At 31.4% G+C, this 14507-nt stretch overlaps 2 protein-coding genes across 3 annotated transcripts in view; one reads left to right on the top strand and one right to left on the bottom strand.

The window, feature by feature from the left end:
* The window catches only part of LOC134714120 (organic solute transporter subunit alpha-like), a 22244-nt gene extending 13753 nt beyond the window's left edge, over positions 1 to 8491 (bottom strand). For both annotated transcript variants that reach the window (XM_063575370.1, XM_063575376.1), the window contains exons 1-3: positions 8352 to 8491; positions 5727 to 5785; positions 3295 to 3461 (exon numbers count right to left, since the gene is read on the bottom strand). In XM_063575370.1, the coding sequence (XP_063431440.1) occupies positions 3295 to 3461; positions 5727 to 5775 (216 nt within the window). In that variant the 5' untranslated portion in view covers positions 5776 to 5785; positions 8352 to 8491. The remainder of the gene's footprint in view (positions 1 to 3294; positions 3462 to 5726; positions 5786 to 8351) is intronic.
* LOC134714139 (uncharacterized) lies at positions 8481 to 14507 on the top strand. The gene is made up of 5 exons (XM_063575385.1): positions 8481 to 8669; positions 9517 to 9634; positions 10572 to 10711; positions 12621 to 12753; positions 13212 to 14507. The coding sequence occupies exons 1-5, from the start codon at positions 8537 to 8539 to the stop codon at positions 13219 to 13221; spliced, it is 534 nt and encodes a 177-aa protein (XP_063431455.1). The 5' UTR covers positions 8481 to 8536; the 3' UTR covers positions 13222 to 14507.

The raw sequence follows: 14507 nt of genomic DNA, 5'->3' as shown, positions 1-14507 counted from the left end.
GCTAGTAAGAGCACAATACGTATATATATATATCTAGTGTAACTTACAGGACATAAACCTAGTAAGAACACAAAACGTATATATATCTAAGGTAACTTACAGGACATAAACCTAGTAAGAACACAATACGTATATGTATATATCTAGTGTAACTTACAGGACATAAAGCTAGTAAGAACACAATACGTATACATATCTAGTGTAACTTACAGGACATAAAGCTAGTAAGAGCACAATACGTATATATATATATATCTAGTGTAACTTACAGGACATAAACCTAGTAAGAACACAAAACGTATATATATCTAAGGTAACTTACAGGACATAAACCTAGTAAGAACACAATACGTATATATATATCTAGTGTAACTTACAGGACATACAGCTAGTAAGAGCACAATACGTATATATATCAAGCGTAACTTACAGGACATAAGGCTAGTAAGAACACAATACGTATACATATCTAGTGTAACTTACAGGACATAAAGCTAGTAAGAACACAATACGTATATATATATCTAGTGTAACTTACAGGACATAAAGCTAGTAAGAACACAATACGTATATATATATCTAGCGTAACTTACAGGACATAAAGCTATTAAGAACACAATGCGTATATATATCTAGTGTAACTTACAGGCCATAAAGCTAGTAAGAACACAATGCGTATATATATCTAGTGTAACTTACAGGCCATAAAGCTAGTAAGAACACAATGCGTATATATATCTAGTGTAACTTACAGGACATAAAGCTAGTTAGAACACAATAAGTATATATATCTAGTTTAACTTACAGGCCATAAAGCTAGTAAGAACACAATGCGTATATATATCTAGTGTAATTTACAGGACATAAAGCTAGTAAGAACACAATACGTATACATATCTAGTGTAAATTACAGGACATAAAGCTAGTAAGAACACAATACGTATATATATCTAGTGTAACTTACAGGACATAAAGCTAGTTAGAACAAAATACGTATATATATCTTGTGTAACTTACAGGACATAAAGCTAGTAAGAACACAATACGTATATATATCTAGTGTAACTTACAGGACATAAAGCTAGTAAGAACACAATACGTATATATATCTAGTGTAACTTACAGGACATACAGCTAGTAAGAACACAATACGTATATATATCTAGCGTAACTTACAGGACATAAAGCTAGTAAGAACACAATGTGTATATATATCTAGTGTAACTTACAGGACATAAAGCTAGTAAGAACACAATACGTATATATATCTAGTGTAACTTACAGGACATAAAGCTAGTAAGAACACAATACGTATATATATATGCGTAAGCTAGTAAGAACACAATGCGTATATATATCTAGTGTAACTTACAGGCCATAAAGCTAGTTAGAGCACAATGCGTATATATATATCTAGTGTAACTTACAGGACAGAAAGCTAATAAGAACACAATACGTATATAAATATATATCTAGTGTAACTTAAAGGACATAAAGCTAGTAAGAACACAATACGTATATATATCTAGTGTAACTTACAGGATATAAAGCTAGTAAGAACACAATACGTATACATATCTAGTGTAACTTACAGGACATAAAGCTAGTAAGAACACAATACGTATATATATCTAGGGTAACTTACAGGACTTAAAGCTAGTCAGAACACAATACGTATACATATCTAGTGTAACTAACAGGACATAAAGCTAGTAAGAACACAATACGTATATATATCTAGTGTAACTTACAGACATAAAGCTAGTAAGAACACAATATGTATATATATCTAGTGTAACTTACAGGACATACACCTAGTAAGAACACAATATGTATATATATATCTAATGTAACTTACAGGACATAAAACTAGTAAGAACACAATACGTGTATATATCTAGTGTAACTTACAGGACATAAACCTAGTAAGAACACAATACGTATACATATCTAGTGTAACTTACAGGACATAAAGCTAGTAAGAACACAAAACGTATATATATCTAGTGTAACTTACAGGACATAAAGCTAGTAAGAACACAATGCGTATATATATCTAGTGTAACTTACAGGACATAAAACTAGTAAGAACACAATACGTGTATATATCTAGTGTAACTTACAGGACATAAACCTAGTAAGAACACAATACGTATATATATCTAGTGTAACTTACAGAAATTAAAGCTATTAAGAACACAATGCGTATATATATCTAGTGTAACTTACAGGACATAAAGCTAGTAAGAACACAATGCGTATATATATCTAGTGTAACTTACAGGACATAAAGCTAGTTAGAGCACAATATATATATATATCTAGTGTAACTTACAGGACATAAAGCTAGTAAGAACACAAAACGTATATATATCTAGTGTAACTTACAGGACATAAACCTAGTAAGAACACAATACGTATATATATATCTAGTGTAACTTACAGGACATAAAGCTATTAAGAACACAATGCGTATATATATCTAGTGTAACTTACAGGACATAAAGCTAGTAAGAACACAATACGTATATATATCTAGTGTAACTTACAGGACATAAACCTAGTAAGAACACAATATGTATATATATATCTAGTGTAACTTACAGGACATAAAGCTAGTAAGAACATAATACGTATATATATCTAGTGTAACTTACAGGACATACAGCTAGTAAGAACACAATACGTATATATATATCTAGTGTAACTTACAGGACATAAAGCTAGTAAGAACACAATGTGTATATATATCTAGTGTAACTTACAGGACATAAAACTAGTAAGAACACAATATGTATATATATCTAGTGTAACTTACAGGACATAAAGCTAGTAAGAACACAATACGTATATATATCTAGTGTAACTTACAGGACATAAAGCTATTAAGAACACAATGCGTATATATATCTAGTGTAACTTACAGGACATAAAGCTAGTAAGAACACAATATGTATATATATATCTAGTGTAACTTACAGGACATAAAGCTAGTAAGAACACAATACGTATATATATCTAGTGTAACTTACAGGACATAAAGCTAGTAAGAACACAATATGTATATATATCTAGTGTAACTTACAGGACATAAAGCTAGTAAGAACACAATACGTATATATATATACCCGGCGAGGGAAGAACCAAAAATTTGCGAAAGCAAATTTACAGATCTAACATTGTTGGGTTGATGTTCAGACGAGTTGTATATATATATATATATATATCTAGTGTTACTTACAGGACATAAAGCTAGTAAGAACACAATACGTATATATATCTAGTGTAACTTACAGGACATAAAGCTAGTAAGAACATGATCCTTATTTTCTGTCGTTTGTTGCTGTGAAATCTGAACACAAAGTATACTGCCTCTATGTATAATACTACCATCGCCACACATAATATACAACATATTGTCAAAGCTACTATCACGTCAGGGTACTGGTTTTCTTTCAGATCTGAAATACACATATAAACTGAGCTTTTACGCTCGCAATCATGTATAACCTCACCACATTATGTGTGTACATGGCCCAAAAGGGTAACCTGTCGCTGTTACCTGTCTATCACATTTTAATTATTAATATTATCATTGTTTTGTGCATATATAATAATTTTTCATCATTCAAACTGATTTAATTTGAAAACGAGTTCATGGACCCCTATTTTTCAAAACGCCATTTGTTTCATTTTGCAGGGAGATTATGTGACCCAAATTTTATAAAACTGTAAATAGAGGATTTTTTTAAATTTTGATAAACATGCAGTAAAAAATGACGTTTTTTCCTCAATTCATGAACATTTGATAAATATGAGTTATTTCTGAATAAAAAAAATGCATATTTTTTTAGGATATTTATAAAATACAGAAATTACCGATTATTTAACAAAAAACAGTTTGTGTTTATCTTTTATAACAAAAAAGTTATGTCTTTCTTTCGAAAAAGATATTACGGCCACAAATCTGAATTTTGAGCAAATATACAAAATTTCGACCTCATTTTATTTAAAAAGTAGCACATGAAGGTATATTTTTATTACATATTTGATTTAATCAGGTAAAAACTAGCCTATATGCAAATTTTCATGAACTTGTAAATACGGGTCAAAAACACAGGATCAAAACTGTATCGTATGCCCTTAAAGCGGAGTCGATGGTATTGGTTTTGCTCATTGATGGTCTCAATATATATAGTTGCTTACATCTACGTCATATTGTGTCCTGTGACTGTCTCATTTGCATTCATATCCCATCTTATAATCTTTATATAATTACTTAATTGTGTTTTAGTTTTGTTTTACTTCAGGTATTTGTTTTGACCCCCATGATCGCTGGAAGAATGATGTCATCCAACATTTGATATTATAAGTTGTGATCGTGTTCATCGATCAAAAGTTACTGATTTAATTCTAAAGTGAAGGTTGAATCAAGGTTAAACTGATCATATTTCAAAGAGAAGGATGTATTTTTTTAGTTTAAGAATGATGACAAACGATCGTAGTCATACAATCGTAATAGCGCGAATATATAACTTTCATTGATATGGTCATAATTATAAATTAACTGTTTACAAAACTTTGATGTTTTTTTATAAATACTTTGGATTTTCGAACCCAGTAATAAATAATCGTAGCTTAATCTGGTTAAACCTTTCGAAATTTCGGTATCTATGATGACTTTATTTGCATGGACATTAAGAAATCAGAATTAAACAAATATTAGATTTTTTTAAACTGTGGGACTGTCTTCCACGAGTTATACATATTTCTCATCTCCGACATATTAGACAAAGATAAATGTCTTTTTTTTTCTGAAACTTGCAATATAAAAGTATTTTCGATTAGTATTTTCTATACCAAAGAATGCTTAAATAGTTGTACAGAGAATTTAGACGTCCATCTCCTAAACGAATTGGAGAAACGACTGCCATATATATCATACATATGTATGGTGGACGAAACAAGTTATTAAGCATCTGCACGTCTTCCCGATTGGCCCTGTATGTAAAACTTACACAAATTGTCACAACGTATAGATTACCAATCACATCTTATATGGCTGATGAACAATGATTGATGTTTGTTATAGTTTCTTTAACGTCCCGTGGCAAATATGTCATGCATGTTCAGGAAAATCAATAATGTCAGTGAAGATAGTCACATATTACATAAAATGTCTCATTCGATAACTTAAACATTGTTAGAAAACAAATTTTAGAAACTTGGTTAATTTCTTAATTTTACTTGTAAGAAAATACATTATTTACATATATTCATAATTTATCTACTTTATATTTACAATTGTGATGGTTGTTACGTGTTTATGACAGCCACAGGCATTACAGAATATTTTAGTTTAGTATTCAGGACTATTCTCTTTAGTTCAAGATCAATGTGTTTGTTAATCTTTACGAGAAACGATAAATGTATTAAAAAAACAAATGGTATAAGCGCCTAAAAAAGTGTACAATTCAACTACAATACAACACTTATTTAAATATATATTATTGTGTTATTTCCTTTTTTCTTTTCACTTTATTCTTTAGTATAATTGTCACTTAATCAATGGAATCGTTTGTACAAAATTCAGCTTTGCTATTCTGCCTGTGTATTGAAACATGAGGGAAAAAGATATACTATCAACAATAGTAAATAGGACTTTACTTGCTTATTTGTGTCAATCTTAACGGTAAACTTGCGTATTATAACAGATTTAAAATTACCTCTGTACAAAACTTCGGTCCGTGGATATTCATTGGAACAGTTCAACATGGTGATGGTACTGAAAATGCAAGAGTATATTGTAACATGCTTAAAAAGCAAGAGCATTACTACTTTAAAACACAAGCGCTGGCGAGCAGGATTTTGTATATTTTTATCTCGAAGTTTGCAATGAATACTAGTATTCAATATTAAATATTTATACCACATACTTAACTCTTATAAAGAAAATGACATGTGGTATGATTACTAAAGAGACCAACTATTCACCAAAGCTCAGATGAAGTTGTTTTAACAATTACTATGCAGCCTTCAACAATGAAAAAACGTAAAGTCGGAAAAAACAGGCACCGACTTGAAACAATTTAATTGAGAAAACTAACGGCTAATTTATACGAAAACAAATATGACATGAACAAACCATACCCACTGAACTACATTCTCCTGACTTGGGACCAGTACATAAAGAAATTGGTGAGGTTAAGAATGTGTATGAGCGCTGAATCTTCCACTAACCGGGGACAGTGGTGTTACGGTACCAACTATAAAAATCCGTTGAAAATGGCTTAACTCATCAATTCGATGCAAAGCAGAAAATCATCTATAACAAACGCACAGACCGGACGTATCAGGGTATTTATACATCCCTTACAACAACAAGAGAGACGAGGATAGTCCGTTGGAAGGTGGCGATAAATTAAAAGAGAGCCACATCTCTTGCACGTTAAAGACATCCTTGTAGATGTTGAAAAAGGGCAGACAAATGCCGCTACAAGCATATGACAAGGCAGCACTCGCACCCGAAAAATGGAAAGGGATTGATATAACTTGCAAAAAATGTTTCCCAATCCACTATTAATAAACATGTTTAAACTAAACAAAAAAGACACATAAGTGCAGATCTTAGCGTACTCGCAGTTACTAGTAGCATCGCCAATAACTTAATTATATAAAAATATTATGCATCTAAGAATAAATTAGCAATCAATAACTATCCAAAATCCAATGAGTTAGTATAATTAAAGTAAAATTAAAACGGAATGTCCCTAATCGAAAGGCAAAATCAAATGCTGAAACACATCAAACGTCGAATGGATAACAACTGTCGTAGTCCTGCTTTGGTACAGGCAAAAACATCATTAACAGTGAGAGAAAAACAATATATTATGCAATGCCCAATACAAGTATCGACATATTGTATATCCGTGAATATGTATAAGATAAGATAAGATAACTTTATTAGCACTAACACATTGACAATAAATGGTTATGGCAACAAATTAAAGACTAACTACAATAACATATATACAATGAAGGAGTGACAGTGGATATTATTATGAGAGAAATATATAAAAAAAATAAATGAGAAGCATATACATTATTACAGAAATCAAGTACCTTTTAATAATGAGTTTCTCACCAACAAGCATTCATTCAAATAGTTGACAACAATTTTTAATATTGTTTGGGAGTTACTATTTAGAATTGATATAAGCAAGTTATATGATAAGGAAGGAAATTTGTTGTTCAATAGAACATTATTTAATTTTTTAATAAGGTTATCTCTCACATATTTATAGGAGGAACATTTTAAAAGAAAGTGAAGTTCATCTTCAATGTCTCCATTGTTGCAGCAAAGACATACCCTACTCTGCTTTGGTATTTTTAGATATCGCCCTCTTTCAATAGATAAAGTATGAGCACTTAACCTCAATTTACATAATATTGATCTATCACTTTTGGATTTGCATTGATCAACATAAGATGGTCTTTTATTTGGTTTATAAAGTATATTAAAAAAAATCAATTTTTTATTTTGATTGATGTCAGTTTCTTGCTTTTGGAAGGCTATATCATTAATTCTTTCTTGAATGGGTTTTAAATACATCTTAATATCAATAGGATTTAGATTTATAAAATGAAATCCAAGTCTTGAAATGAGATTTTTCATATTTATTATCCAAGAGTTATTTTTTTCAGTTGCTTTATAAATTTTTTGGGCAAGTGAATTATTTGATTCAAGTATATGAAGCCAATATTTTATTGCTGAAAATTCTATTTTGGTATATAAATATGTGTTTAACAAGTCTTTAGAATGGTTTTAATTTAAAGATAAACATCAATATTTATACCAATAAAAACAATATTTAGAGATCTTATTACAATGTTGAACAGGTAACCTTTATCATAAATAACTATAATTGTCTTATATACGTCGTCTTGATTGAATTATAAACGCATATACATTGCAACTTTGCAGTTGCTTTTATTAAGAATGGATAACAAAATCAGGGATTGTATCAGAGTTGATTCAAACATATAGCATGGCAAAATGTATCAGAGTTGATTCAAACATATAGCATGGCAAGACAAGCATAGTAGGTTATGTGTGTGGTACAAACATAGACAGTTGAAATATGCATTGCAAACAATGCAAATAAAACATTCAAATTATGTGCCCAATTATAAGCACACGTGTTACTAAAAAAATAAAAAGTAAAATGAATGAAAGAAATAATAAAAACAGATGACTACATTAATAAATCTCTTGCTTATGACATTTTAGCTGCGGCCTCGTGCATTAATTGCCATTGTAATGCATTTAATAGTTAATATAATAAGCTTACCTTCTCAGCTGTTGGTCAGTGATAGGTATAACTGGTCATACGTACAATAAAGTGTGATATAGTGTGTACTATATAATGTATAGGTAAAATCTTTAACTATTTAAAGATTAAATGTACACGAGTAAATATTGACAAACAAATCGAACCACGTGATCAAAGTCTTCACAATAAAAAAGTCAGTCAAAATGGCGAAGAAAAAGGAGAGAATGAAAGCCTCTGCCTTGAGTTTGTTTATATATGTTTTTGTGCCTACAAGTGTTTTCACATTATCCATCATATCAGACCCGAGGATTGTGTCTAAGGTAGAATACACATCTGGTAAGTTGTAACTTGTTGATATTACTTTTGTGGTTTGTTTCCATGGAAAATATTATACTATCTAAATAAATCACTACATTTATAAATCTGGCAGAATTTAGAAAGGTAGCATTAAAAAGATATCAATTGATTTTAAATTATTTTGCTTTTATTTTTTATTTAACTACACAGGGATTTTTGAATGATCAATTATACATCATGAAATCTGAAACTACTGTAACACAGAACACAAGTGTTATAGTAGTTACTATAGTCTCAGATGAAATGCATGGTATTCTTGTAAATTTATTTATAAAGAAAAATGTATTTATTTGAAATAAGTTTTCCTTCATTAATAAAAATTCACATCACTAATTTTCTAACAGTAGAACGTACGTATTTATATTAATATTCTTTGAAACCGATAGACGGGAGATCGATGACAAAACATACTGATAATGTTATGATATATTATTAGTAACACGTCTTGATTATTTATACAAGTCATATTAGATTACAGGAAAGTTGGGTGTTTTTCGCTGCTGGATTACTGTGTCACTGACGTCTACCCGAAAGCTTTTGTTTAGAATGCCCACTGCACATTTTGTGTACAATGTGGGTAATTTCTCAAAAAAAACAGCCAAGTTATTGCATGAAGAGAGACATGTACACACATATCTTTGTTGTATCTTTTAAGATGTTATTACAAAATAGCTGCATAAATTTAAGACACCCTACCTTTTGAAATTCATTATATCCTTGTTGAAATGAGATCCTTGACCTGATTATTTTTGGTAGAAACGATACTGCATACTGTTAACCTCTTCAGTCATTCGTGAATTTAAACAAGATATTTATTCTTTACCAGATTGTATTGATGACTTGGGTACGATCCGAGCTCATGGCGATGTATGGGCGACAACCGGAGGATGCGATAGAAACAGATGCTGGCATGGGACACTCAAGAACTATCTTATTTTACACAGGTAACAACAAATGAATGATTCGTAGACTATTAATTGTATCTATTGATATATTGTTTGAATCTTAACAATTTATTTAACTTTAATTCTTTTTTAAAGTAAGTATAGGTATATTATCACTTTTTTAAGTAAGTTTGTACATCTAATAAGTTAAAGTATATATAATTCAAGTGTTAAAATAACACCATATCTACAATGTAAGATGAAGAGCCTAAGTCATAATGAAACATAAAATGAAGCATTTACCGAAAAAAAAAGATTTTTGGTGATCAAAATTTTTTTTTTTAAAGAGTATCGAATGTAAGTAAATATAACAACAAAGTCAACCCCATAATGTAATTAAAATAGAGATAAAAAGCAGTATGGGGTAACAGTTCAATTACCAGATTAATTAATCAACACCAATTGCACTAATTAAAACTCCAGTCAATTATCTACCACTGTGTCCAAATATAATTGATTCGCTTTTAGCTGCTTATTATAACCATGGAAGTATTATATTGACATAATACTTCCATGTTATGACAGTGTATGTCTATGATGATTTTTCTATCCCAATTCAGGTATAGAGATACATTTTACAAAAATCTGCAGTCACCCTTGTTATTTTAACAATGAGCTCAGTAATACGGTATGCACCCGTACACTTTATCACACCTTTTTGGCAAATACCCACCTAACATTAGGGTAGTACTACGATACGATGCATGTTGCTGACATAACAAACATCGCTTACAGGAACCTATAAAGCCCAATTATAAAATTATTCCTTACTACTCAATCCATAAGTGTGCTATTTATAAATATGTAAATGAACAGTCATCATCGTTAAAATGGCATAAACATGAAATCATTTATTGTGTTTTTTATCTATAAAATGCAGTTAGTAGTTTTGATCAATAATTTAAGTTCTGTTTCATGCGAAATCGTTCTATTACAGTTGCACTGAGGTAACAGATAGTTACAATCCTGACAGCCCTAACTGTGTACCTGTAGCAAATACTACACTGTCATTTCCTGGGTGTTGTCCTGAACTGTCATGTGCTACAGCCAGTCCAGTCACAACTATCTCACCAACAGGTATGTTTGCCTCATATGTTAGCTTCTGTCACAACCAGTCCAGTCACAACTATCTCACCAACAGGTAAGTTTGCAACCTTATATGTTAGCATGTTTTACAGCCAGTCTAGTCACAACTATGTCTCCAACAGGTATGTTTGCCTCATATGTTAGCTTCTGTCAGAACCAGTCCAGCAACAACTGTCTCACCAACGGGTAGGTTTGTCCCACTATATGTAACCTTGTGTCACAGTCAGTCAAGCAACAATTATCTCTCCAACAGGTATGTTTGCCTGATATGTTAGCTTCTGCCACAACCAGTCTAGTCACAACTATCTCACTAACAGGTAGGTTCTCCCTATTATATGTTAGCTTATGCTACAGCCACTGGCAGTCCAACAACAACTATCTCACCAACGGGTAGGTTTGTCCCATTACATGTAACCTTGTGTCACAGTCAGTCAAGCAACAACTATCTCACTAACAATTAAGTTTGCCCAATTATATGTTAGCTTGTGCTACAATGAGTTCAGTCACAACTATCTCACCAACAGATAAGTTTGTCCCATTATATGTTACCTTCTGCTTTAGCCAGTCCAGCCACAAATATCTCACCAACAGGTAAGTTTGCCTCATTAAATGTTCCTTGTGCTACAGCCAGTCCAGTCACAACTATCTCACCAACAGCTAAGTTTGCCTTGTTATATGCTAGCTTGTGCTCCCAGTCCAGTCACAACTATATCACCGGGAACGCATGTCCCATTATATGTTAGCTTGTGGTTCAGTCAGTCCAGTCACAACTATCTTACCAACAAGTAAGTTCATCACATTATATGTTAGCTTGTGGTAACGTCAGTCCAGTCACAGCTATCTCACTGACAAAACAGTTTTCCACATTATGAGTAAGCTTGTGCTAGTCAGTCCAGTCACAACTATACCATAAATGGTTAAGTTTGTCCCATTATATGTGAGCTTCTCGGTCCAGTCACAACTATCTTACCAACGGGTATGTATGTTATCTTGTGCCACAGCCAGTCCATTCACAATTATCTCATCCACAGATAAGTTTGCCCCATTATATGTTAGTTTGTGCTAGTCAGTCCAGTCACAACTATCTCACCAACAGTAAAGTTTGCTCTATCGTATGTATACTTGTGCTACAGCCAGTCCAGTCATAACTATCTCACAAACAGAAAAGTTTGCCGAATTATATGTTAGCTTGTGCCACATCCAGTCCACTCAAAACTATCTCACCAACAGTTACGTTTGCTCTATCGTAGGTACGTTTGTGCTATAGCCAGTCCAGACACAACTATCTTACCAAAGGTTAAGTTTGCCCAATTATATGTTAGCATGTTTTAGTCAGTCTAGTCACAACTAACTCACCAAAAACACAGGCACTTGTCTCTAAAAAAAAATTCCTATGTACCTTAATATAACACGTGTTATATTAAGGTATATAGGAATATTTTTTTTAGAGACAAGTGCCTGTGTTATATTAAGGTATATAGGAATATTTTTTTTAGAGACAAGTGCCTGTGACCAAAAAGTAAGCTTCAAGCAAATGCAGTACATAAATACATCTGAATGCTGCTGTACATTTTGAAACACTTTGTTTATTGTAGGGCGTTATGAAAGATCATCAGCCTTTGCCTGCTCTTTTTGGTACAATATGACTGGTCAGTGTCAGAATGTTGTAGATATTTAATACTTGTTTTGTTTGTAACTTGTTATGAAAGATCATCACCCTTTGCCTGCTCTTTTTGGTACAATATGACTGGTCAGTGTTAGAATGATGTAGACATTTAATACTTGTTTTGTTTGTAACTTGTTATGAAAGATCATCACCCTTTGCCTGCTCTTTTTGGTAGCATATGACTGGTTGGTGTCAGCCTGGTGTGGATATTTAATACTTATGTTTTATTTGTAGCGTGTTATGACCGTTCTTCATCCTTTGCCTGCTCCTTTTGGTACAATATGACTGGTGGGTGTCAGCCTGGTGTGGATACTTACAATGATAGACTTTATAACTATACACTGATTGGATGTAGGCAACTCTGTGGGTAGGTCTACTTCAAATAGAGACAGATTTTCAAACATAATATTGGATTTGAAGCTTTAATTTGGTGTACATGAAATTCCTGTTATTTGATATCATCTTTGCATTAGTATTTTACTACTGTAAATTCAGAAATTATTGTGTGCAATTATTTTTGCGATTTTGTCATTTTAGACTTGAATGCAATTTTAATTTTAGAAAATCCTGTTTAATTAATATAATTGTTTCAAATTGCAAGTTAAATTGTTGTGGTTACAACTCTGTAACATTTTGCGCAATAATAAAAACCTTGCAATATTGTTTAGGTAGGGCAATAGAACAAAAAATTTAATAATAAAAGTAATGTTCAAAGAAATACAAAAAAAGTAGAGGAAAATGGCTTAATTTACAACAATATTTGATCTCTCATTGTCATATACCCCACATCTCCTTAAAGTCATGAATTATCTTTTATATTTTCAGGCACTGTTGATCAGAACAGCCAGATATAATGACATTCCAATCATCTAGTAAATCATGTTAACCACTGTGATATCTATATTATATACATGGGCTGGTCCCATTTTTTGTTTGTTAAAATTTTAACCTATTTCAGTACATACATATAATTTTATACATGCATATATTCCGTCCTTCAGACATTTCAATTATTGTAGTTGATCTGTCTTATATCAGCTTGATATTTATCGATTTATATCAGAAGACATTATATAATGGTCAATACAATTTTTGTGATTTTTTTAAAATGATGAACATATTTTTATTTGAATAAAAGATGGTACGATTTTTAGTACATGTTAAAAATACATCCTTCTTTTTCAATATACATTCTTTTATAATGTAAGATAATTCAGTAAATGATGAGATTATACAAAATCCTTTTTTTTTTTTTACTTACATGTTGTGAACTTCAACTAATATAAAGCACAACCTGTGCTTCAAAGAGACAGACAGTCACAGTTTTACAACTATGTTTTGTTCTTCTCAACTCTGAAAAATCTCAATTATGACACGAAATTAATAACATCAGTCAAATGTGTCATACTGCCTTACCTCATAATTACCTTTTTTCAGTTTAAAAATAATGGCATTGTTTTATTTTTCGTAAATTTTCATAATTTAAAATCCACAAATGTAACTTTTTCTTATATATGTTTGAAACGTAAAATAACATTATTACACTTTTAATTTGATTTACTAAAATAAATCAGAACAACTGAAAGTAAATAATTCTATAAAATTGACAGATATATTGTTTGTTATTTTAATTTTAAAATTAAATATTTTATACACCTTCATAACTGTATTGTCATTCCTTAGGGAAAGGTTGACCACTGGCTAACATATTTTACCCACCACATTAAGTATCTACTATACCAAAACCAGGAGCCTGTAATACAGTGGTTATCTTTAGTTGCTGTAAGCAATTGGAGGTATTGTACTGCCTTCAACAATGAATAAAAGCCCATACTGCTTACATTGCTGTAGCATTGAAACTATAGAAGACCCTGACACATTAAAATGTAAATTCATTAGAATAAGAAAACCAACAGCCTGATGTTTTTAGAAAACAATAAATGAAAGACAAATAAGATAGAAACACTAAGTATTGTTCACATATCAGGTATAGCTATTGAGTAAATGCATAACCTGAAATATTGGTACCAAGAACAAAACAAGTTGCAACAACTTAACACACTGCACATGTGTCATATATTACAGACTTCAGTGGCGGATCCAGGGAGAGGGTTCCAGAGG

This window comes from Mytilus trossulus, chromosome 1 (genome assembly GCF_036588685.1).
Source record: "Mytilus trossulus isolate FHL-02 chromosome 1, PNRI_Mtr1.1.1.hap1, whole genome shotgun sequence".
NCBI classification, from domain to species: Eukaryota; Metazoa; Mollusca; class Bivalvia; order Mytilida; family Mytilidae; genus Mytilus; species Mytilus trossulus.
This window is presented reverse-complemented; position numbering and strand designations above follow the sequence as displayed.

Coding starts and splice junctions, on each gene's coding strand:
- LOC134714139 (XM_063575385.1), top strand. CDS start 8,537: ATGGCGAAGAAAAAGGAGAGAATGAAAGCCTCTGCCTTGAGTTTGTTT. Junction 8,670..9,516: donor TAAGGTAGAATACACATCTG/GTAAGTTGTAAC, acceptor ATTCTTTACCAG/ATTGTATTGATGACTTGGGT. Junction 10,712..12,620: donor CACAACTATCTCACCAACAG/GTATGTTTGCCT, acceptor TTTTATTTGTAG/CGTGTTATGACCGTTCTTCA.